Source organism: Bactrocera oleae, chromosome 3 (assembly GCF_042242935.1).
Source record: "Bactrocera oleae isolate idBacOlea1 chromosome 3, idBacOlea1, whole genome shotgun sequence".
NCBI lineage: Eukaryota > Metazoa > Arthropoda > Insecta > Diptera > Tephritidae > Bactrocera > Bactrocera oleae.
The window spans coordinates 16810586-16836608 of NC_091537.1; the positions used below are offsets into that span (position 1 = coordinate 16810586).

At 31.5% G+C, this 26023-nt stretch overlaps 1 protein-coding gene and 1 long non-coding RNA gene across 2 annotated transcripts in view; one reads left to right on the top strand and one right to left on the bottom strand.

Moving 5' to 3' along the window:
• The window catches only part of LOC138856471 (uncharacterized), a 158080-nt gene that overhangs the window by 7071 nt on the left and 124986 nt on the right, over positions 1-26023 (top strand). The gene's annotated exons all lie outside the window — the stretch shown is intronic.
• Positions 9655-25828, bottom strand: TwdlE (TweedleE). Its single transcript, XM_014247625.3, has 3 exons — positions 25665-25828; positions 23308-23525; positions 9655-10621 (listed from the first exon to the last, which is right to left on the bottom strand). The coding sequence occupies exons 1-3, from the start codon at positions 25680-25682 to the stop codon at positions 10264-10266; spliced, it is 594 nt and encodes a 197-aa protein (XP_014103100.1). The 5' UTR covers positions 25683-25828; the 3' UTR covers positions 9655-10263.

A 26023-nucleotide genomic window follows, 5' to 3' on the forward strand; every position in this document is an offset into this window, starting at 1 on the left:
TCCTAACGATTTATGTATACAAGTATATAATTCTATATCTATCAGGACTAGTTTAATAGGTACTACAAATAGACGTTAGGTGAACAAAACTATTGTACTCGGAGCAATTGAAACTTTTATGATTTCCTACAAAAACCAAAATAACACACTGTCTGTGCTTTAGAATATATACATATGTATTTAAATTTCCATATATTACAACATTTTAAATTCCAGCATACATTTGCTCGACTTAGTAACTCACCACTCAGTATACTCGTATGTATGGCGCATGTTGCAACATTCCCGTTGCATCACCAAGGTGTAGTTGCAAATGTAAAATTTCGCGCAAAATAAGCGGAATCACTTCAAAACACGTTGAACCCAATAACACGCCTACACGAACAATTGCATACACACACATACACAGCAAAACTGCAACACCTTGCTGGGCTTTCACTTAACACCTGCCACAGTTACCACATTGCCACTGCAGTGAAGTGTTTTTATAGTGGCTGTTGCAAGCCTCTTTTGCATGCATACACAAATATATATGTAAATATGTATGTGCCAGCATGTGTGCAACACGAAATAAGTCCACACGTAGGTGTAGTTAACATGTGTGGCAGCAATTGCTGCAAAAAATGGGGGTGTGATTCATCACTTGGGCGCATCAAAGCTATCGTGGCCAAGAGACCGCTCTCCAGAGGGTCAAGTAGTGTGTGCGTTGAAGAAATTGATAGCGCCAGAGATTTTTATATAATTTAATTTAATTTATTTAAGTGCATTTCCATCCTTTTAGTATGCCAATGCGGTCGCCTGCTTTTGCCAGACACGCACACAAGTGCAAACAAATCAGCTGGCAGCACATGTGACGGTCTATTTGTTGTATGCATATGTGCTTACATATACCATATTTATACCCTGAGCAGTGCCTCTAAAGTTTACCATGATGCTTGTAACAGCCAGAAAGAAACATCGGAGAGCTTATAAAATATATAAATATATAAATGATCAGCTTGATGAGCGCTGTCGATTTGGCCATATCTGTCGCTCTGTCTCTTAGATATTTTTGGTTTTTGATATAACGATCTAAAATTCCGCACATGTCCTTTGCTCCCTGAGAAACCTGCTTTTTTGTTGGAATCGCCGATATCAGATCATTGTAGAACATCGCTGCCATATAAACCGAACGTTAAAAATCAAGTCCTTGTATGCAAAACTTTTTTTTTTTGACAAGTTACTTTCACGAAATTTTTCGCGAATTAATATTTAAAGTAACGGTTCAATCTTCGAAAAGAAATTTCAGACCATACCACAATAGTTGCCATACAAACCGAACGATCAAAATCAAGATAAGATCTTTTTATACCATTCTATGCTATAAAAAATGCACCTGAGTGGGGTGTTATAACTTCGGTGTAACCGAAGTTGCCGTTTTTTCTTGTTATATATGCATATATGTGTGCATAAAACGGCACCTGCATTTATGAATGCTGTTTCCTTTCATATCCTGTTCTCATTTTTCCTTCACGCTTTTTTGCAAGCACTCAGCTCACGCAATCTTTTCATTGTTTCTGTAGCATTTGCAGCAAATTTATGTGCTTGTTATTGTTGTTGCTTGTGTTGCATCATTAATGAGTTCGCACGTACGTGGAGTTGGCGCATTGGCAACAGCAGGTTTGATGGAAACAACAAGACTCCGCGGAATAGGCGACTCGCTATGAATGGAGGCATTGAAATCCGTGCAGTCTACTCTGTACACACATAATACTTGTATGCATAAATACATATATTCATACATAAATATATACAGATATACATACTTTTGTATATACAGCCATAATACCTCACATTTGTATGACGTTTCGCCAATCGACCTCTGCTTCCAGCAGTCGACTTCCGTTGGTTTTTGAATGATTGCGTACACTGTATCTAACATACATACATACACAGCTATACATCAATACTTTTCAATTCTCGCCTGTCTGCCATTTTGTCTGCCACTGTGTCTGGCGTTTTAGTTTGCTTGCTTCGCTGCCGCTCTTTGCTTGATTTATGAGTGTGTTCTCGCACTAATAATGCGTTTTCATTCAGCACACACGCACACATATACACACCCGCTGCAATGTTTACCTCGCATCACGTGTCGCGTCGCTTTGGAGCTTTGTCCCTGAAGCTTTTCTAAAATTTCTATGCAAATTTGTGATATTTGCGAGCAAATCTTTGGCAGAAGAAAAGGAGGTTATCAGGCTCTAATCACGCAAATTAATTTGTGAGCATATGTTCACATATGTTGAGGAGAGACCTATTTTGAAGTAGCTAAGAAAACTTATTAAATGAAAAGCTATAATATAAGAAAACCTCTAACTGAGGATCATGCTGTAAAATGATTGTTATAAAAAATATATATATAAAAAGATTTTGCGTATACAAAATTATCTAAAAAACTGACAAGGAGTAACAGATAGTTTTCGACGATATGGTCACATGAAATAAATCTAAATCAGGTATTCAATGAACACTTTACAAAGAGAATACAACAGATATTAATGTTTCTATATTAAAGATATGTTAGTTCGCTAAAGCAATATCGTATAAGAAAACTTTAACTCTCCTTCAGTTTAGATAGTACTTATATAGTTTTATACTATGTTCACACAACAGTCGCGCCTAAACACCCTTACACCGTTCCTTTAAGATATATCTAAAATATATGTATTTTGATCATATGTTTTTTAGAAATATTTTTAAAAAGCAACACAGCAAAATTTGTACTCTGTACTTTTTACAGTGCGTTCAATTTATATGAGAAGAGGGTCACACAGAGCTTTTTATGTGACAACAAAATGGATGATGTCTCCCCTGATAGTCGAGTTTATAATAGTTGTAGGTATTTGTTTGTGTCAACGGCATCGACAAATATGCGACCGGTGATAAAAGGCATTTGATAATCATATGTCTATGTATATAAATGTTTTGTAGAGAAAGGAAAGACGTCAAACTAGTTAGAAAAAATATCATTTTACAACCAAAATTTTTCGACTATGAATTGAACTAGTCATTGAAAGTTTATACCAGCCAATTACATATATTTTTCGAGAGAAATACAAAAGATCGCTATCAAATCCTACTTAAAATTATTCCTAGGCATATATATTGCAATGGACAGTTGTTAATCTCATTTAAATTAATATGAAGCTGGTATATTTCTGACCAAAATCTGTCAGTTGACAACTTGCAAGGAGATCAATAGGTAAGAAATCGGTAGTGTGTATGGGAAAAATATATATATAAACTAGTTGGCCTCTCGGTTTGCACTAGTTGTAAAATAGTTTATGACTAGTTGTTTTGACTTTAGCTTTTTTAAGTACATACATATGTATCAATGTATATCTTAACAGTTACAATTCCACTAATCTGTGTTTGTATAATTCATGTCGGAGTCTGCGAGTCTGTTGTTAGTTCATTTGCTTGATTAATTCAGAGGTGTTGTTGTGCGTTAAGTACACACGCAGTTGCTTAAAAATAGTAATTTAATATTGACAAATTATAATCAACACATATACTAGTTTATTACTCGATAGTATATAGTATAGATAGATTTGTATTCAGTATTAAATATTTTAAAACCAAATTAAAATAATCAAATATAAAAAATAGTTTGCTTGCTAGTTAATAACAAAATATTCGTATTATTTTACGAAAACAAAAATATTTTTTATTTTCACTGCTAATGTGTGAAGTTGCTTTACATATGTATATAGTAAATACTTTATACATTAGGCTTTGCCATTGTTATTTTTTTGTGAAGCACCTGAAAGTATGCTTCGTTTTTGGCCACTTTATGAAATTTATTGCTTGTAGTAGCGAAGAGTAAGCATTTCGTGGGTAAGATATGTAGAAGAGAGCAACGGAAAAAGAAATTACTTAAGAGAAGCTCGTTTTAAATGTACTATTGTAAATTTGAGCCTAATGAGTTAAAGAGGAGCACATGTTAAATATATACATATATGCGGACTAAATAAGATGCGTGAGTATAATCGTTTTTTTTTTGGCTATAACAAAGTTCGTAGTTAAATGCGATTTAATCTGTAAATAGAAAAAAATTAAATAATTTTGTAAAAATTGCAATAAAAGAGAGAAAAAATTTTTTGGGTACTTGTATATATGTTTTATTAATTCACAATTTATAATATCTTAAATGGATGAGCCTATAATAACTCAAATTAAGTAGCTCGAAAACTTGTTAACTGATCATTTCACCTCATCGCTCTTCATATATGCCAACAAATATCGCGAGAACTTCCGAAATGACTATTAGCATAGCAAAGGCTTACTCAATTTGTTCTTTCAGAAGAACATTTTACTTTTCTAGATGTCAGCAAGCTCTTCCGTAATTCTCCAGCTCTATCTGCGCATACTCTGCGGCCTAAAAACTAAAACCAGCCTAATATTGAAGAGGCCACCAGCTACTATGAGAAATTAAAGCTTTTACGACCAACATTCGATGTCAGCATTAACTGACTTATAAACTTAGTTAATACATGTGTGTTAGAGGAGTTATATAATGATTAGGTTCAAAACAACCTCAACATAAATAAGTATTATTCTAACATTTCTTGATACAAAAGTTGAGGCTATGATATAATCTGCTCAGTGGTTCACTTTTGATAAACATAACAGCGGTTTTGTTTTAAACCACATGTGATTTTACGGTATAAAAGACCCCTTTATAACTAAGAACTCTAAAATAACGGTTGACAGAAAACTTCACAAAACGTCTCACCTTATTTATGATAGCAGTAAGAAACAACTGGGGGAGTAGACTCATAAATCAAGCGAATAACCCTCGGTTACAGATCTTACTACTAATCAACCGCTCCCTACAACAGCAATATCAGCGCAGCTTGAAAATTATTATAAAACTGCAAAAACAAAAAAAGTAAGACTTAACATTTCTCACCTTTATAATGGATTTTCTTGGCACCGCTAAGTGTCGAGTTGATATTCAAGTGTGCAAAAGAACAATAACATTGCCACAGTGCAGCAACTATTTGAAAGAGTTGTTGCTACAAACGCAATGATTATATGAGAGGGGAAGCGTGAAAGCGTAGAGCATTTTAAGTGTAATGTCAGCATATTAACAATGCGCGCTAACCGATGCTCGAGGGTCGAGTGCAACCACATTAGGTGTTGGTGACTTAAGTGAATACAGAATTGGTTGAAGGAGCAGGAATAAGCTAACATGGAAAGGTAGAAGAATGTAGTTTTAGGTATTTCAAGGAGTTGTTGCGACCCAAGAAGCTTTGTAAGTTCACAATGCAAATTGTTTTATGCACAAAACTTGCAAAACTTGCTTTTAGCGGTAAATATTATAAGGGAGAGACGCAAATATTCACTTGTGAGAATAAAGAAATGTATGTGTCCTTATACTTATATACATTTCGTTTTAAACATTTCATAAAATGTTTCGAGTACAATTTAATTAATTTTTGGACGATGTTAAGACTTATAACAATATAATCTTTCTAATATTGCCACCAGTCTAGATTGATCTAATTTGCTCAACATTTTTAATCAAGCAAATGGAATCATTCTGAAAGAAATCTAATAATATTCAAATTCTTTCCCACGGTTCGTCATATATTCTTAATCTATCCATATTCATTACAAATTTTCCCGCAACATTCACCACCATTTGACAAGTTTTTATAGCGTGGCAATTCTTGATTGAATTGTTCGCTTTATTAGCATACAAAAGCCAACAACTCGAGTTAATTGACAACCCTTCTTTAATGCTCTTGAGAGCATATGTGGCATATTTTTCTAATAAGATCCCTCTGAGTATATTTGATGCAAACAAAGAAATCGTTCTAGTAAGAATTAACCAATATTCGAAATTAGTTTATTGCTTACATAATTTATTCCTTTTGTATACATAGATATGTGATACTATTTTTATGGCATATTTTTTTGAGCTAAGATTCAAATGAACTTATATTGATACACATGAACTCTGATTTCCAATCCATTTTGTAGATGAAAATATAAATATATTTATTTGCCACTAACACGAATATGCTTTTAAATATTGAAATATACATACTGATCTGATTTTTTTGGTATAGAGAGCTTTAAAGATATTACCTAAAAATGTTCGCATTAATTAAAAACAATGGTTATAGGTATAAGTCAGATTTAATTGCAAGAAATATATTGTAATATGACGTACGAGGCAGAATATTTTAGCTAAATTCCGGATTTATCTTTTTATGTTTTATAATCTTGATCTGTCATCTTTTGCAATAAAAAACCAGAAAATCCATAGCGCATCTGTAATGCCCCTCACAGGTTCTGCAGCATATAAGGGTATAAAAAGATCTTTATTTTGATTTTGATTGGCCAGTTTGTATGGAAGCTGTATGCTTTAGTGCCCTGATCTGAACAATTTGTTCGAAGATTGTAGTGTTGCCATGGACAATAATTCAAGTAAAATTTCGTAAACATCTCTTTAAAAAAAAAGTTTTCCATACAAGAACTTGATTTTAATCGGTCAATTTATATGGCAGCTATATCTTATAACAGTCGACAGCTTCTTGGGGCGAAAAGAACATATGCAAAATTTCTGATTGATATCTCAAAAACTGCGCGACTAGTTTGTGTATTTATATACAGACGAAAATGACTAAATCGACTCAACTAATTACGCTAATCATCATACCTATGTACTCGTACAAGCACTTTATAGGGTCACCGACATTTCCTTCTGAGTGTTACAAACATCTTGGCAAACCTAATACACCCTGTTCAAGGATATTAAAATTAATTAACTCTATTGTATCTAGTCCTTTGAGGCGTTTGGCTTTGCTCACAATAAAGACTGAAGTTCAACGTTATATTTGCTGTCCACTTTCTTAAAGGCGGCTTTCCCACTTTGCGATGGCAACTTGATACCCTTTTGATAAAGGACTTCTCTTTTCGTTCCAACTCTATTTTCATAGTTTGGTGACATTAATTGCTCTGGATTGCGTTTGTAAAACTTTTCCTATTACTGTGAAGACTCTTCGTGTCAATTATCTCTTATATGGGGTTCTTATGTAACGAGATTTTCTAAAAAGGTAATTCTAGCTTCAAATTATGAAAAAATTATAATTTTACCAAAATAAACCTTTTCCCAATACGGAAATGGCCACGCTCACTTCTACTTGTATGAAAACTTTTAAATTTTCGAAAGTGAACTTCTATTGTGCCGTTGACAAATTAAAAAATTGAAATAGTAAAAATTGTATAATAAAACATGCAATAGGTCCGTATCTTTCACAAATGCAAGAAATAGGTCCACAAGCTTCCATAGCTTCAATATTTCGTCTAGTTAATTTTAATGAAGATGTAACTCTTATCGGTTTTCTTGTACCAAAAGTAAGTACAATAGATCTTTACCTTCGCCTGATGTCAACAACTTATTTCCCAAGCCTCGCTTTTATTATACATTTTACAGAAAATTTTATATTTATATTATGCTTGTGAAATACACACACATACAATATAAAAGCTACTTTGTCCCTGTTAATTTTCTTATTTCTTTCTTAAAGTAAAAGAAATAAGTAGCTCTCCAACCGAAATTTCTCCGTAAAAATACAGTTATCTATCAAAAATCAATCAAATTTCGAATTCTCTTTGTTAAACGTCTACAATTCAATTATGCTCATGCTTTTCCGGGCTTACATGTAGCAATATTACATAGAAGACATGATACCTGTTAGATAGCTCGTCGCTGTCAAAAAGATACTCTCAAGTACTACATGTGCCAACATAAGTAGCTATACGAGAATCTAAGAAGCTAATGGTGTAAATTTCATTAAGAATTCTCTTTGTGCATCGTTCATCACTCAAGAGATGCAAATTGATTGACAGCTAAATGGCATATAGCAGGTGGCAGGGGTATGCTATAAAGAGCACGTACATTACATATATTCAGAACTACAGAACAGGAAAGGCAGAAAGTCAAACTTCAATGCAGCAGCAAGAAGCTAGTTATCTTCTGCAGAGAGGTTGAAGCAAATTAGGGTGGACCGTAAAGGTTTTTAAAATACATATAGATTGAAAGAGAAAATGTGAATTTATTCAAACAGTTTTTATATTTATGGTAAACAAAACCAATACGGAGACTATCACGAACTTTTAAGTTCTCAATACAATTTTTTTAGTATGATATGCCTTTTGTCTCAAAATACGCCGCTGGCTTGTTGCTTACATCTTCAAAGTAACCACAAAGTCACCGATTCAGGTCAGTCAGGCCAGTTCATTCCATTTGCCATCATTTTCACTTATTTGTGACCCGGACTTACAAAAACAGCATTTTCTTTATTAAACTAGATAATTTTTCTACAAGTTCGTTCTTCGAATGATCCCAAAATGATATAGGTATAATAGTCCATGTTGATAGTTTTCCCTATCCAAGATAGCCTACCCGAATCCCAAAATGTAAAATACATAGCCTTGTTAGCCTACTTTTCCGTATGTCTAAGCTTCTAACTTCGGAGCGAAATAAGGGTTACATATCGGTTACATATCGGTGAAAAATTCGGATTTATTTTAATTGCTCAACTTTAAACACTACTCAGGATCAGATTATTTAGGTTATGAGCTCGTGGCACTTAAATTGCTAACAGCTTCCGTAGTGCCAAATATTTATGAATGGCATATCAAGAAAGATACAAGATTTAATATCTCTAAGGTGTAAGCGTTTTCAGTCAACTCCATCGCGTTATGTTGATTTTTTTATTGCTTTCGGGTTCATCGTCTTCGGTGCTAAACCATTCCTAAGTCTATACAAAACAATTCTCCCATATCAGTGTCTTTTGCAGGTTAGATCTAAATTCAATATAAAACATATGGATACAGTTCTAGTGGCATCATTTCATAGAGTTGGCTTTTTTCGAACTGTAGCTTCAGTTCCAGAGCTTGTATTTCTCCTACAGAAAACGAACACACCCTAATAACTTTTATATTTTCCCTCAATGTTCAAAGTTATATTAGTTCCTTAAGTCCTCTGTCAAAATGAGACAAATTCGAAATAACAATAATAATAACAACAACAACAAATACTGTTATGTATAAAAAACGATCTTTATTAAATCCATCATCAACCTTACATTTCCTTTACATTTTCGTAATATGTTAATTATCTACTTACATACCTACACAAATACAGTTGCGGTACACATGTACGTGTGTGTGTATGTATGTGCTTTTTTATTAAGAACATTACACAAACAAGAATAAAATCGGAGAGTTTAATTGAAATGCTTTAAAAATAAACGATTGGTGTGTATGAAAAAAATTAACAAATATGTGTGAGTGTATGAGTGTACATATTTAAAACTAAGAGAACAAAGAGAATAAAAATATATTTTTTGTAATTTTTTTTGTTAATGTATAACGCATCCATACAAACTAAATATTAAAATAAAATAATTTATGAAACAAACAGTCGAATTGCGTTGAAAAAATGAGCGCACAAGCAGGAAGCCGTTACATAGAGAGAGTGAAAGAGAGAGAGACGGACAGTAGGGCGGCTTGTAAAGAGCGCAAGTACGCACATTATCAACGCGACACTCAAGGAAAACAACAAAAATAACTATTTTACAAATATTTAATTGTAAATTTCATTAGAGCTTTTGCGCTTTCACAAATATTTTCGCTAAAAACTCAAAAATCGTTAAAATTCGTAAATAAAAATTAAAAAAAATTAATTACAGACCAGCAAAACTGGCACTTCGAGGCGTTGTTGGTTGTCACACGTTAAAAAAGTTTTTTTTTCGCTTTTCCATTTGCTTAGTTAGAAATTAATGTAACAGTTAATAATAAAAACGAGTAAATATTAAAATCGTAGCATATGTTAGTCAAAGTACAAGTAAAATAATAGAGCAAATCTCCACAAAAAACAACAAACTTAACTGTTAGGTAGTTTAGGCGCGCAAAAGTAGACTACAAATTATGTGAAAATGGGTTTTCATGGATTCGTCTTTTCTTCTTCTATACCTACAACAACACCGCCACACGCTACTCAATGGATTATCTGCAACATTTTACTCCTCGAACATACGTTTCTCTTAACATCCGTTTAAACTTTATCTTTTCCCCTCTAAAAAATGTTTCTTATTAACTACACTTGCTCACTTCTTCATGCATTACTTTCTTTCTAGTATGAACAAAATATGCTTTGGATCTTTTCTTTCCTATCCATCATTCCTTCCTTGCTTGCTTGGCCTACAAAATTTAGTGCGATGGTGCACCATATGATGAGCTGGGCGCTGAGGGTGCCGATGGCGCTGCCGGGGCACCATAATCGCCCGATGGTGGTGGCGCAATGCTGTTCGGGTATGGACCGGTCTCTTCTTTTTGTGTCTTGTAGCGAATGAAGTAAACTTCGGGTTTGCTGGGCTGTGTTGGTGCTGGTGTGGGAATGACGATGTCGGGTTGTTCTTCGGGTTTCTTGACCAACACATAGACCAGTGTCTTCTCTTCGTTTTGTGGTATAACTGGAATCACTGGTGCGGTTGGTGCTGGTGGTGATGGCGCCTTAATGAAAACGATTTTGTAGTGCTTCTGTGGTGGTGGGAAGACAATGGGTTTTCTGTAAAGAAAATGAAGAAAGAGAGAGAAGAGTGTAAAATTAATAAATCAATATAAAATATGGTTTTATTTGGAAAAAATAAGTCCCATAACGGATATATTATAATAAATAGGTTTAAGTTTAAATACCTGAAATTTTTGTAATAACTTTGCTGAAAAGCTTTAATAGAACACTCAAAAATTTTGTAAAATTTTAAATCTTTATGATTAACGTTTTAATTTTTTGAACCAATCATAAAAGACATTTTTTAAATGCTGGAAGCTTTGGAGCTTTTGAGTGACTGTGGTGATAAAATGTGTAAAACAGTTAAAGTTTTTGAGAAATTTTTATCGCAATTTCTAATTAAACTAGAAAAAACTTAAATTATACTTTGCTAAGCGCCGAAATATATTTTGTGATCTTTTATCTTAGAGTTTTATTTCATTTTTAACATATTTTAAATGGAAATAATACTACATTAAAGAAAAATAAAAATTGTGCTTTTTCTACCAGAAGCTTTCATCAAAAATTTGTCCACAGTTTTATGAAATTAAAGTATGCAAACATTTTGATTCACCTGAAAGCTTTCACTACTTGTGCTTTTTTACTAAAAGCTTTCAACCAAATTTTTCAGATTTGTTTGTGAAATAAGAGCAGGCAAACATAAAAGATTTTTTTTTTATAGCACTGAAAGCTTTCAACAAATATTAGATTTTTATATTCGAAACTAGAAGTTCGAAAGATTTCTTATGCAATTATTATTTTACTTAAATCTTAATAATTTTGCTTAAAATTCGTAATTGGTTTCATATTTATTACATTCTATACATACTTATGAAAGCACAAAGCTTTTGAGCTTTTTACGAAAACTAATGGACGACTCCCAACTAAACATTCCTTATAGCAAATAGTTTTATGGGTATAGTGCACTTAATCCCGAAACGTAGTCCCGAAATCTTATTTCAATCCCGAATTTCAGTCATCTAGAATTGATTGATTCTCATAATTTGCATGCTTATTTTTTTGTTTAAAAATAGACTCGAAAAAGTTTTTTGACTATTCGGAATCCCGAAATGATTAAGTTTTTATCTATACAAACAATATTTTTTTCTATTTGTATGAGTGTTTATGTGATTTGCTTTACTACCTAGCTGTATAACTCAGTGATACTTAAAGTTGAGAGTATACATATGTTTTGGAAAGAGTCAAGCTCTCGTATTGCCAAACTTTTCTTTTGGATTACTAAAGAATTGCAATAGGCAAATATGGTATTATTTTGAAATTATTTGAAGAGAAACTGCGTATTCTATTAAGATTTATAGCATTAAGAGTTGATACAAGCTCAATTTAGTAAAAGCTTTTTAAGTACTCTGCTACCAACAAAGTAAAGCTCAAAAAATTGCTTTTTATTTTGTTTTCTTTGACAGTAAAATTTCTTTGTACATCAGTCATATCAATCACTTTCATCAAAATGCCTGACTTATATCCCATAATTATTCCGCCCTCCCCAGCCACCGGCCACAAAAGCTTAATGACTTCAACGAATCTGTGTGTGAACTCGAGTGCAATTAATGATCGCTACACTTTTAAGCACATTGTCATTTATTTAAATTTATGTTGTGTTATTTTTCTTTTTAATAATAAAAGTTGAATTATCTTTTGGCCAACACACGCCGCCAGGCAAGTGAAGACAAGCGATTGCCACTTGCGGCGTATGCAAATGAGGCAACACCTCGCATTGTCGATGAAATCAGTTAATGTTTGTTTTGCTACACCTCACCGTCAGCAATTCATTAGCGTCACTTGTGATCAGTTGTGTAGCAGCAAAAATAAAACAAATACCCGCGCATATGTGTGGGTGTGCGTGTGTGGTCGAAAGATGGGAAAATGAATTATGATGAAGGCAGCGATCACAACATTTGTAATTAGTAAAGTAAACATGTGTATCCATTATACATATATATGTATGTGTGTGTTTGTGTAAAACATTAGGTATGCAAAATAGGTGCTTGCAACAGTGTACCAATTAGTGCAACTACAGGCGATTGCACTCAAGTATTGTAGACGTGCTTACATACATACATAAAGACATGTAGGTATTGTATATGTGTCTGCATTACTTATTTATTTTCATTTATTTTGTTTTACAACAATAACATTATGTTGCACAGATTTGCCTTTGTTGCATGTGGCAACAGTTGAACTAATTCATATGCCTCAAGCGCTTGCTATTAATTTCAATTTTTTTGTTTAAATCTTTTTCCAACGCTCAACTCATGCATTTCATCATTTTTATGCTCCATTTTTCAGCATCATCCACCCACTTGCCTCCACTTGACAAAATACGCACGCATGGCTTGCAACTGCGTATTGTTTAACTCAAGCGAGCAATTAGATCCTGCTGGCAAAATACATGCATCTTTCATGCCCGCCACACGCTTGCCACATATCTCAAGCGCTCATCTTTCACAGTAGCTGTGGCCGCTGTTGCAACTACTGTGCGCCTACTATGCATCACCCGCTGTCCGTCCATTTGAGTTTCGCATAAATTATGCGATTTTTCCCGCAACTCAGTTGCGTCTGGGAGTGGCGCAGCCAACGCAACGCAACGCTTTAATTGGTTTCACTTTGCTGTGAGTTTGTGTAGTAGAAATTTGTGCGCAGACGCAGCCAGCAACAACATGTCTCTTATATATATTTATATACAATATATATCTACTCTTCCCTGCCCGCTTGTGGCACTTGCTTGGCAAATTGACACAGTTTTAAGCGACAACCTGTGGCTGCCTGGCTCAGCTGCTTTCCCAAGCGTTCGCATTTGCATTTTCCCACTTTTCACATGCATATTGGGTTCAAGTAGTTCAAAGTACAGACAAGTGAAACTTAAGTGGGCGGTGGTGGGCGGCTTAAACGCATAACTGTTTTACAACTACGATTTTGCTTCAACTCGCTAGATGCGTGATTTAATGCTTAGCTGTTTTACTAATTCATTCCAAGCTTGGCTGGGTGATTTGAATCTTTACGCCCCGCTGCTGATCTTAACTGGATCAGAGCATTTAGCTGATGAATATTTATGATCTAGTTAAACTACTTATTTTGGCATTCTATTTCTTGACTAATATTTCAAAAAATCGAAACTAGTTTTGAACATTTTGAATTGAAAAAAAAAATTGACGAATATTTGAAAATATGTAAATTAGGTTTAAACTTTTTACACTGAAAAAAAAAATTATTCTTAGAAGCTTTTTAGAATGATGTACTACTAGTTTTTAGGAATTATTAAACAAGTTTGAACTATAATTCTTATTTTTCATTACTTCCGTTTTGAAAGTTAAATATTTTCGAATTTTTATACATTTTATAAAATCTAGTACTAAATTTTAAATTCTACTACTATTTTTGGTTTAGTTATTTTATGGATATATGCGTGATCCGAATATTTAAAAAGTCTTCTATAAAAAAATTTTTGTTTCTACTACATTTTTTCGCTACCACTATTTTCAAAACTAAAAGAAACCGCTTATTTTATTAAACGTCTTCTTACAAGCCTTAAGGCGTTTCTAAGCGAGTGCCAAAAGAATGCTAATAAAATAAAAAAATTAATGTAAAACAACAAAACAAACTCGACCATTATCCGCGTTCAGCGAGCATTTAAAAATAAATAAAAACCTTGAATTATTGCATAGATACATATGTATGTATGTATGTTTGGCAGCTGTGAAGTTAGCATTGTTGTTTAGTAAGCTCATGAAGTTTTCGTTTCGCCACGCGCTTGCCAAAAAACAGGGTTTATAATAGCAGATTTGTTTATAAAAATTTTATTCGTTTCTTGAAGTGTTGAAAAACACTTGTTTAATATTTAAAACGATTGTATATACTACGCTACTTTCCATTTACAAAAGAACACTAGAACTTACTTTGGCTCTCCCAAGTACCTATTATACAATAACTACTACATTATTTTTTCGCTTCCTGCAATTTTATAAAATAGTAGTATATACTACTTTTATTTTTTTTAAAGTCCTACAATATAATTTCTTTTTCTTAATGATTTACTAAATTTTTTCAATTAAATTTTTTTTTGCACCATTAACATTAACACTCATTACTGACACCTCACGTTTGCAACTCTTTTCCTTAAACCATCTTCATTATATTTCATTATTCAACAACATTTGACACTTTTCTGTCATTTTGCAATATTTGATAATTTTTTTTTTACCAGAAAACGCCAGCAATCTGTGCACTTAACTATGAAAATACAACAAGAGTACAAGTAGTGTAACAAAAGTACTTAAGCGCTGCTTAAACAAATATTTCGAGGCATGGACATGTACTGATATAAGTAATTCGATAGCACTACAGCAACTGCCCGTTACATCTCAACCCATTTCGCCACTTTTTTATCGCAGCTATTTGCTATTTCTTCTTAAATTTGCAACACAAACACCTTCAAGAGCCTTTCACTCTCCAACTGTTCCTCAAGCGTTAAATTATTTTGTAAATTATACAAAAAGCCTGTGAAGCGAGTGAAGAGCTTTCAACGCAAACAGATCCATCAACGTGACTTCTTCCATTACAGAAAAAAAAAACAACAAAAACAAATAAAGGTAATCATGATTAAATAAAATAAAAATGGACAAGTCATTTCACTATAAAATTTTTACTAAAATTTTTGCTGTCATTACAACATAGTTTGTTGTAATATACGCTTATACAAGTGTCGACTCACAGCATTTGCCAGTAAAACGGTAAAATGCAAAGATTAAAATAAATTACGAAGGAAATCCGAATTTGCTGAAATAATGACGACTTTTACTTTCTAAGTGATAGTCGCATCAAATTGCAATGCAAGTTATCAAGAGCGTAATAATTATGAAAGATTAAAATAAATTTGTATGTTGGCATTAATATTGAGCTCTTCAATTCAGTTTATTTTATCAAATTTACTGAATGACTTTGATGATCTTTAAAATGCTACCACACTCAGTCAGTTCAAAATGTGAGTGATTTTTGTTATCTACTTATGATATTTTAATGCGAAATTGGTTGCATATATATTTTTTATAAATTGATACTTTTAATAAGCACTACTGAGTCAGTATTTTTTCAGCCTTGCTGTATAATAAAAAGTGTAAATTTTCTAAAATTTCCTGTAAATAAGATCAGTGATCTTTAATCCATCTCAATATTATATTTTTGTTTTTTTTTCACACAAATACGAATTACATTAACACGTCAATCGTGCAGATCGGTTCTTTACAACATTCTTCTCTTTTCCTTACTACTACTTTCTATATATATTCAGTGTGAGATATTTATATGATCGTGCCAAATATGTAAAGATCTTTAATCAAAATAGACCTTAAACTCTGAATTGCTAAAACCTTAATTCTAGCTTTATTATGTGTCAGGTTTTGAAATAGGCAAGGTTGTTTATTTGTAGCAAAGTTTTGACAAGAATTGCAGCTGCTGCAACATGATCCTTTGAGTTTGAATCTTCGATTGCAAATGATATTAAATATTATACAGTTTGAAATATATGATTAGAGTAGAGTTAAAATTTAAATTGTATATTATCATAATCATATCATACAAGTAGATAACCTAATATCTCTTAACGATCTTGTAAGTTTAATTTTCATGAGCGTTCTCGATTAATATTTTTACTTATGCTCTGAAATAGAACGATGATAATGAATATTGATATCCCTGAATATTATCTTTGGTTCTTATTTATTGAGATTTTCCAAAAAATTTGTAATTATAAGCGATTGATGAGCAAAATGTTCAAATATTCATTTTCTTTATTTTTGAGAGTAAAGCAAATATTAATGTATTAATTGTACTCTGTATCAATTATAAACTTTTAATTAGTTGTTACAAAAGTGGATTACATGTAACCAGTTGGGAGTTCGTCCTAATGAAATAGCACACATTAATTTGCAAACATGAATTGAGCTATGCATCAACTAAAACCATTTTATCACTGGGTACAAAAGTGATTCAAATGTAACCAGTTGGTAACTAGACTCATTGAAATTAGCATACAATAGTTGGATGCTGAAATGACATGTTTGATTATCAAATGTTTATACATGTGGCATATCACACATATCGCATTTCATTTGCGGTCTAAAACCACTTACGTCGCTTAATCGTTCGCGTGGGCGATGACAGCAAACTATTATATATTAATATAAGTAGTTTTCTTTTATTACCTTTTATTGCATCTTTTGCTTTTGTAACTTCATCTAATTGTCTGGGAGTCGTTTTTCTTTTTGCTTAACTAACACCCAAGAAAGCATGAAATGCCGTTAAACGTTGTTGCTTTACCACCATAACACCCACACATCTACTTGCAGGTATGCATTTTCCGCAAAGTCACAAACGGAGCACAGATTACATGTTACATAAGAAGGAAGAGATACTAAATGTGGTATAAATGTAAAAAATGTGAGCCACAAGCTAGCGCTTAGCTGTCGAAATGTTTGTTTTTGTAGGCGTATCCAAGCGCTTTACATTCACTACTCACTTGTTGGTGGTGTTGAGTTGTTGTATTAAGGGGTTTCTTATATACTTTTTGTACTATTTCTGAATATTTTAGTTAACGGAAAATTGAAAAATTAACGGCAAACCTTTAATAGTATTTATTTTTGGAGTGCTAGTGAGGATCAGTGATCGACAGGAAGACAGCTGGCAAGGTAAATGTTTCAAGACCTGCCATACTTTGATTGTTTGTGCCTTTACTAACGCTAGCTACTTAATTAAAAAATTAAATAATCAAAGCAAATGGTTACATTTATGTTGTGAATTCCAAAAATAACTACATAGCGGCATAGCTTGAAAGAGGCATGAGGCATAAGCGAAAAACTGTTATAGCAAACCTACAAAACCGTAAACTATTTCAAGCACTTTTACCGCTCAAATGGCAGCAAGCGAAATACCGGCGCAATACACGCCCATGGCGACAATGTTGTCAGCGCCTTATGTGGCCTACTAGAAAATTTTACAAAAACAAAATAAGTTTTTGTACTTCCTGATTACTGTGTTGAACGGCATATATATATACAAAAATATACATTTTTTGGAGTTATGATGTTATCGCTATTGCCGTCGCTGGCGGTCGCTGATGGTACCACTTGTACTAGTCACCTAAAGCAGTTATGTACCTATATAAATAGCACATACGTATGCATATATTTTTTTTTTTTTGTGCACGTTAAAATGAAAGTAAAGTTATAAATTTAAAGCAAAATATTTCTTGGCTGAACTAATTGGTCATAACGCCTAAATATTTGTATATATTTATATTATATATAAAAATGTACATATGTATATGTATAAAAATATATATAAGTCTATATATTACATACGAAAGTATATATGTATCACCTACTCATCAGTATTTAATAATTAGCCAAAATATAAATTTTAGCCGGCACAGTATAGTAAATGAGGAATTATTTTTTTAAATCATTTTTAAAAAATCTTTAAATAATTTTTCTTTTCTGAAATGTTTATAATAATGTTTCAACGCATTTATTCCCCTTAAAGTTTTTTAAAACTATGTTATTTTATAAAATATTAAATTAATATTCAATAGTTCTCTCCCACTATATTTGAATCACTCGAAGCAAATTAAGCCACCACGATCTCACTTAAAGCCATTAAGTTTTTCCGTGCTGCATGAAAATCACGTAGGAATATCTTTTTTAAAAAATTATCAATTTGAAATGATTGTAACTACATATCAGTTAATTATCTAAACTGAGAAACTTGAGAAACTTACATGTTTGAAGTGATCGTGGCTAAATATCAGTTAATATTCTGATTTTTTCAATGTAATTTAACTTAGAAATACCCAAATAAAGCTCTCAATTTGTGCACTTCCTGAATTTCATTAACAACTTCATCCATAAAATTTTTAAAATATCTAAAATTAAGCATTTGAAATGATCGAGATGTTACGATCACTCCTCAAAGCTTATGAGCTTATAATTCTTTAGTTTAGAGTAAAAAATATCGCGTGAAAAACACAAAGACTTCATATGTTAACGAACAGCATTGAAGATTGTATTTTTGAAGCAAACTTTTGACAAACTGTAAGTGATCTTCGATTGTAAATGATAGTGAATAATATTCGTTTCATAATTTTTGATTAAAGTAAAGGAATTCAAATTGTATAATAAAGTGAGCTTCAGAGACGATTATTTAGATAATGCAATAATAGTTAAGGATCTTGAAAGTGATCGCTGATCTAAAATCCTTTTCATGAGCTTTCTCTACCAATATTTTTATTTATTCTATGAAACATAACAGTAATAATGCAAGATAGTTTACTGAATATTATTTGATTACTCAACGCTCATGAGCTTATAATTTTTATGTTTCAACTAAAAAAAAACGTGTGAAGAAATAGAAAGTAATCATAAGTTAACGATCTGTATTGAAGATTTTGAGTAAAGATCACTCTCTAAATGCTTTGGAAAAAATCAAAAGTTTCTTAATATTACAAAAATCTCAAGTAAAAAGTTTAGAAAATTTAGGTGTTTATGTGAGCAAAAAAAAATTGGCTAAGTGATCGTGTGACTCGCATATCCAAAATCTTTTATTGAAGCGGTGTAGATAAAGAAGTATAGATTAAAGTAGCAATATTGTCTATATCCTCAGAAACGGTCACCTCGTTTTACGCAGGGAAAATGGTCATGACAAGATCATTTTACTGTATTTTAAATAAAAAAATTACATTAAAATAAAAAATTATTACATTTTCACTTGAACGGTTTAGATATAGATTTTATTTTGTTTTCGTTGATTCGAAGTGAAGTTGAGAACATATACAAAATATAATACTATTTTGAGTTATAAAACACATATTATCAAACGATCGACGCTCATACTGTCGTATATAAGTGACTCCTTATATATTTATATTCACTTTATGCTCAAAATATTATTTTGAACTAGATAGTACATAACGTAATATTGTTATCGATGCATTATTTCAAAAAAAAATTCAGAGGAACCTTTGAAATTGATCGTAACGATCACTGCTAATGTCCGATAAATGTCTCACTCTGACTAAAAACCAATCAGAACTAAACAGTGAACGGTAAAACTCGACTATAACTGACTGATCATAACCTAAAATTTTAATCAGGATATTATATTACTACAAATTGATGATCATGTTATAATCACTTCCGTGTATGATAAAATTATAAGTAGGTTGGTCAGTATGTAGGATTTCAAACTGATCGTAAATTTTTGCATAAAATGATATTTTTGTGCATAAAAACTTAATCTTAATCATATTTCGGTATAATTATGGTATATCTTAATGACGAGATTAGCAATAAAGGTCGAAGATTTAGGCAGAATCATATAAGATTTATTTATATTTATTAATTATATAATATAGTTGATGATATGATCAATGATTATCTAACTAATCACTACAAGTCTCAAAGACTCTAGACTAGCACTGTCATGCAAATCTAAAAAGCATTTAATTTATTTATGTTAATATAGAAAGCTTTTCTGTCTATTTACCTTAGTTTTACTTCCTCCTTTCTTTGCCAACTCATCCATCATTTCATATATTACTTACATACCTACATGTATATTTATTAAGCACTCATCATTTTGTGCAAATATGTATGTCATCCTTAAGTTTATGCTAAATGGCGTTAAACACTCTGTTAGCTATAATTTACATAATCACAACGCTGTAGACATATCGACATTTAACACCTGCTACTTTTATAAAACAACAAAAAACCAAATTAAAGCGCATCAAAGCGTCTGCCTTTCACCGGAGAGTGATCCTCAAGTTGATATGCATATGCATATGTAGATTTCTATGTACACATGTATGTATGTGCAAATGTAAGATGTTTTGTAATAAGGAAGTGGCTGCTGACATGCTATTGTTTACCGAAATTAAATTAAAGAAAAAATTAAAATGAAATAATAGGAAAATTGTTGGTATGAAAACTCCTCTTAAAAGCAACCTCAACCTCTCAATACTTTTTTTCAATTCCTAGTCACTGAATTGAGTTACTCCGCCGCAAAAAACACGTTCCAAATATTTTTAAACACCAATTTATTTATGTACATGAATTCGTTTTGATCACGTGCCGCTTGTAAGTGTTGCCACTGTGGTCAAAGTATGCGTGTGCAGACCATTTGTGCAATTCGCGTGCGTTTTTGCAATTTTTTACATTTTTTTTTCATTCCTTTCATATTTATTTGCCACATTTTCCAATAACTATAAACAGCTTGCCGCATTTGAACGTCAATTGTCATTCAAACAGCTGCCGTCTGTCAGTCTAATGCGATCAACTCGTTTGTTGATGCTGACATTGTGGCAATTACTGCTCGGGCTCATGCAACTGCACTCGTTTAGTTTGGATTTTTGGATTTCGTTTTTGCACGACTTGTAGGTTGAAGCTGTAACGGTTAACGGTGCTAAGTTCAAGCAGCAAATGTGCGCTTAATTTCCGCCTAAGTGCGGCGAATTCGTTTTAAGGTTTTGGAATTGTTGTGTCGAATGTGTGGAATTTGAACGTGTTTATATCTTGATCTTTTAATTTTCATTTTTTTTTTTGTGTCAGCTTTGTTTTAGTTCATAAGGAAGCGGTTATTAGGTGACACTTTTGGTTTAATTATGTAACATTATTTGCATAGATTAAATATAAAATGAGGCTAGTTAGTTGAATAGTTTTATATTTTTCAGTTTTTTTTTCGAATTGCAAAATTTGCCAGAAAAAATTATGACTTTTGATAAAGTGGTTGACATCACTTCTTAATGTTTTAAGTCTTCTTGTTAATATTAAGTTTCAATTTGAATTTTTTTGTTCATTAAGTTTGTCAATTCCAATCGAAAAAAATTCTGATGCTTTAAAAAAAAATTTAAGTGGCAACACTTTTTTTTAAATTTTATAAATCATATTTTTGAAAATTGCCAATTTTCTTCAAAAAATTAATTCTGAATTTTAATAAAAATAAATTAAGGGGCAATACTTTTCTATAAGTTTCTTAATATTTTTATTTGAAAATTTTTCTTAAAGAAATAGTTGTAAAAAAACAATTTTATTTAAATATATTTTATACCTTTCCAAATTAAAATTTTTTTCTGAGAAATTGGTTATTTATAAAGAAATAATTCTAATTAAAAAAAATATATTAAGTGGCAACACTTTTCCAAATAAAATGTTTTTTTTGAGAAATTTATTTGATTTTTTTTATATTCAATTTTTGTGTTTCAAAAATTTTGAAAATTGTTTTTAAAAATTCTGGCTACTCTTATGCCTAATAATTAATTTAAATGAATAATTCTAAAACAATGGAGCCGCTTCAAGAGTCAATCATTTTTGAATATAAAAAATCATGGCCCTGCTAGCTATAGATATCAATATAATTATTATGGAATAACGGGAAGTTTTAACCCTGTTTATTGACTTTTCGCAATAATGAAAATTAACACCACTCTTAAAAAAAATTATATACAAAAAATTCTTACTACTGGAAAATTCCAAAAGGCTTCGAACCAACTCGAAAAGTATAATATCTAATATCTATCACTTCCAATACAATGAGGTTTCTCGCAAAGCTTATGGACAGGATAGCGTCAGATTATGGAACAAGTTTTACGATCTGAAAGTAGTAAACGGCTACTGAACACTAAAAGGCGTCAGTTTTGAGTCACCAATAACTCAGAAATTGTCCTTCGAGTACTCCAACAAGAATTCTGCCTCATAATTAAAGAAACTAAAACAATAATTTTGCTTAAATTTTCGTATTTTTTCATTTTCATTATTGTTAATTTTGTTGTACTCTATTAATGACTGCCAATTATGCAATATCAACACAAACAATATATGATCATCTACAGCCATTTGTCCATTACAATATTACTGCAGTTATAAAAAATACGACGTTATGAAATTTTTATCGCCACTGAAATTGTCAACTGCGTAAATATTTTTCATTGTCCGGCATTTCTGTGATTTATATGCGCTAGTTTTGCTGCATTGTCTTAGTTTATGACGGCTTTAGAGGAAATTGTCAATACAGAAATTCAAATAACAAAAACAAAAATGTGACAACATGAAGTGAAAAAGAATGAATACTTATAGGCGATTATATAAATTTTTCATATGCGAAAATATTTATTAATCTGCAGAATATGTCATATTATACAACATAGCTGTCCTCGATTCATCAAAACGTGGTGAATGGCGAATCGAACAAACAACTAATATAAATTACATAAACTGCTATAATCAATTGGATGTGGAATAGTGGTTGTACGGTTTAAATACAGTTCTTTAATATTAGCTTGCTGTTTATATGGAAATTTTTCGAAAATATAGCAGATCTTAAATATTGTGAGCAAATATCCTATTATTTGGTTCATGAGTATTTTGCACTCAGATGAGGGATCAGTGATAGAGACGCTATTTTATAGTGGGAAGAAGACCCAAAAAATTCCTTAAATTTCAAAAGAAAACAAACTTAAGTAGTAACTCCTAATAAATATAGTTCTTCTTAGAGAAAAAGGAAGTGAAGACTTCTTCAGCTTTCTTAAAGGTGAAGATTTGTGCAGTGTTCTTAAGTGTTTGTAGTCTGCCTAATAGGGACCCCCTAACTTTCATACTTTTTTTATCTCTCACTTTCATCCTTTCAATATCTTGACTTACCTTGGTGCCTGATATTCTGGCTCTGGTGGTGGCACATGCACATAGACATGCTTGTGTACCACAGGTGGCTGTTGTGGTGGTCCATATACCGGTGGTGGCCCATAGCCGCCGCTGGGCGCAGATGGTTGATAACTGCTGGGTGGTGGAGCGCTGTAGCTGTCACGTGGTGGTTCTGGACGTGCTGTTGCCAAGCCAGCTGCAATTAAAACAAGTAAAACCTGCGGGAGGGAGAGTAAGGTGAAAGGTGTGAGCATAATTGACATAGAAAGTTGATGATGTTTAAAGGAGTGAGTAAACAAATGCGTACAAATAACACTTTGATTAATCGCAAATTGTGATTTTAAATTAAGCGAAGTAAAAAGATTTACTGCTAAATATTTTTATATAAGAAACTTCTGTTTGAATATATTTTTTCTTCTGTGAAGAAAGATTTTTCATTCTTAAATAGTTATTTATTTTTATATTTTTCCGTTTATAAAAATATTTTTACTTTGTTTTTCTGTATTTTTTTTAATTTCCTATAAGTACTACTTTTTTAGAAAGTTATGACTTTATGATTGTAACTTTATGCGTTTCAGAGATAAATAATTTGCTATAATTTAATATATTCCGAGCTATAAATTTTTAAACAAATCTGATATCAAAAAACTTCAAAATAATTTTTGTCAAAAAAAGTGGGTTTAGTTCGTTAATATATTTGAAGTATTCAGGGTTTTATTAAAATTTGTTCAAATATTTAAATTTTTTTAAATTTTTCTGTAAAACTTTATATTTCTTTGCTTTCTGGGACTCTCAATAATTTTGTGAGTTACGATTTCAGTTTTTATCTTAATTTTATATAAATTTTTTTTGCAGGCTATCCCTTCCACTTTTTTGAAGTTATAAGAAAAATATGGTATTTTTCTAACAATTTTAAACTAATTTTATTAGAAAAATATTTTGTTTTCAAAACTGTATTTTCCACAGGTTCAAAAAAAGTTGATTTGGTTAACTTTAAAAATTCACAATCTTTGAACTTTGAAAGTTTTGTATTTTTTTAAACATTTCATTTAAAATTCGAAATTTTTTCAGCATTTAAAAATATGTCGAAATAAAATTATGTAAATTATTACTAAATTTTATTTTATTTTAAAAATATTGTGTTTGCAAAACTGAAAAACTAGGTCATAAAAACAACGACAAAAACAATTTAGCAAATAATTTCGAAAACCAACCCATTCTTTGAATTTTGGAAATTTAGTTTTTTTTTATTAACATTATCGCCTTATTTAAGAAGTTCGAATTTTTTTTCAAGCATTTAAAACACATATGGAGGTAAAAAAATTTTTATTAACTTTTTCTGCATAATTTAAAATTTTTTTTTTTCTAAATTTTATTTTAAAAATATTTTGTTTTCAAAACCGAGTTTCAAAATATTTTTTCCAGCGTTTAGAAATTACATTGAAGTAAAAAAACTTGTTACAAAATTTTGCTGCAAAATTGGGATATACATAGAAAGCAAGAGTTGTATTTTTCTAAAAATTTTTTTTGAAAAGTATTATAAATTTAAAAACTGTATTATCCACACGTTCAAAACAAACACAACCTGGTTTAGGGAATATTTTTAAAAAATTTCCAAACTGTGAATTTTTTGAAAATATATTAATAATTTTTTTTTTAATTTTCATCATTTTTAAGAAATTCGAACTTTTTTCCAGCATTTGGCAAATATATTGAAGTACAAAATGTTTTTCTAAATTTTGCTGCATAATTGGACTATAGAAAGCAAGAGCTGTATTTTTCTAAAATTTCATTGTTGCGTTGCCACTTTTGCATAATTTTCAAAACGATTTAATTTTGAATCAAACCCCGTTTGCATTTTTTTGATTTGAAAACATTAAATTTTAAAGCTTGCCAAATTAAAAATTTATTTGGTCGATATTAGTTTTTTAAATTTCTTATCAAATTTTTCTACACAAAATTTTTAATGTAGTTACTCTGATTTTTTATTTTTATCCGAAAAACTCTTCTCTAATGATTTATATAGGTAAAAATTTTCATCATTGAGTGTTTGTATGTTTGAAAAAAAATATTGGGTTTTAAAGTTAGCCCATTATTTAGTACACAAATTTAAATGCCGCTATTTTTCACATTTTCCTTAATAATTCGTTGATCCTTTAATAATAATGGGTCTCTGTATCCATAAATTTCTAGTAATTTTGGTTTATGCATTTGGTTTTGAATGATCTTTTTAATTTTTTGCATTTTTTGCACAGATAAATATTTTTTATTCTTTTTTTTTTATGTTTCAAAATTAAGTTTTTCTAAAAACAAAATTATTTTTTTATATCTACTAAATACTGCTCCAATACACGTACCGCACAAAAACGTTTCATTTTGTTTGAGTTTTTCAAAAACTGTTTTTAGTTTTTTACAGTGTAGTTCGAAAGGATGTGCGGCGCTTCGCTACTGAGGAAGTTTAAATCCAATTACAACAAGTACACAATGTCGACAAGAGACCAAATTCACTGCACGGCGCGGCGCGTCTTTCTGCATGATTCTGCTGCGGAGTTTGCCGTTTATATAGGTACGCGTCGCAAAAACCGTTTCGGCAAAGGCAACGTCGACGAAGACATAGCGCAAAAGCAAAGCCAATTGTCTGCGCATGCGTAGAGCATCTGGAATGTGTGCGCGCGCAAACAAGCTGTTGGCGCAGGAAGGTGGTACACGTGTGGGG

What these genes read in the sequence shown, in the direction of transcription:
- TwdlE (XM_014247625.3), bottom strand. An exon ending in CCAGAATATCAGGCACCAAG is followed by an intron (nt 10,622 to 23,307) that starts GTAAGTCAAGAT and finishes TTTTCTTTACAG; the next exon opens with AAAACCCATTGTCTTCCCAC.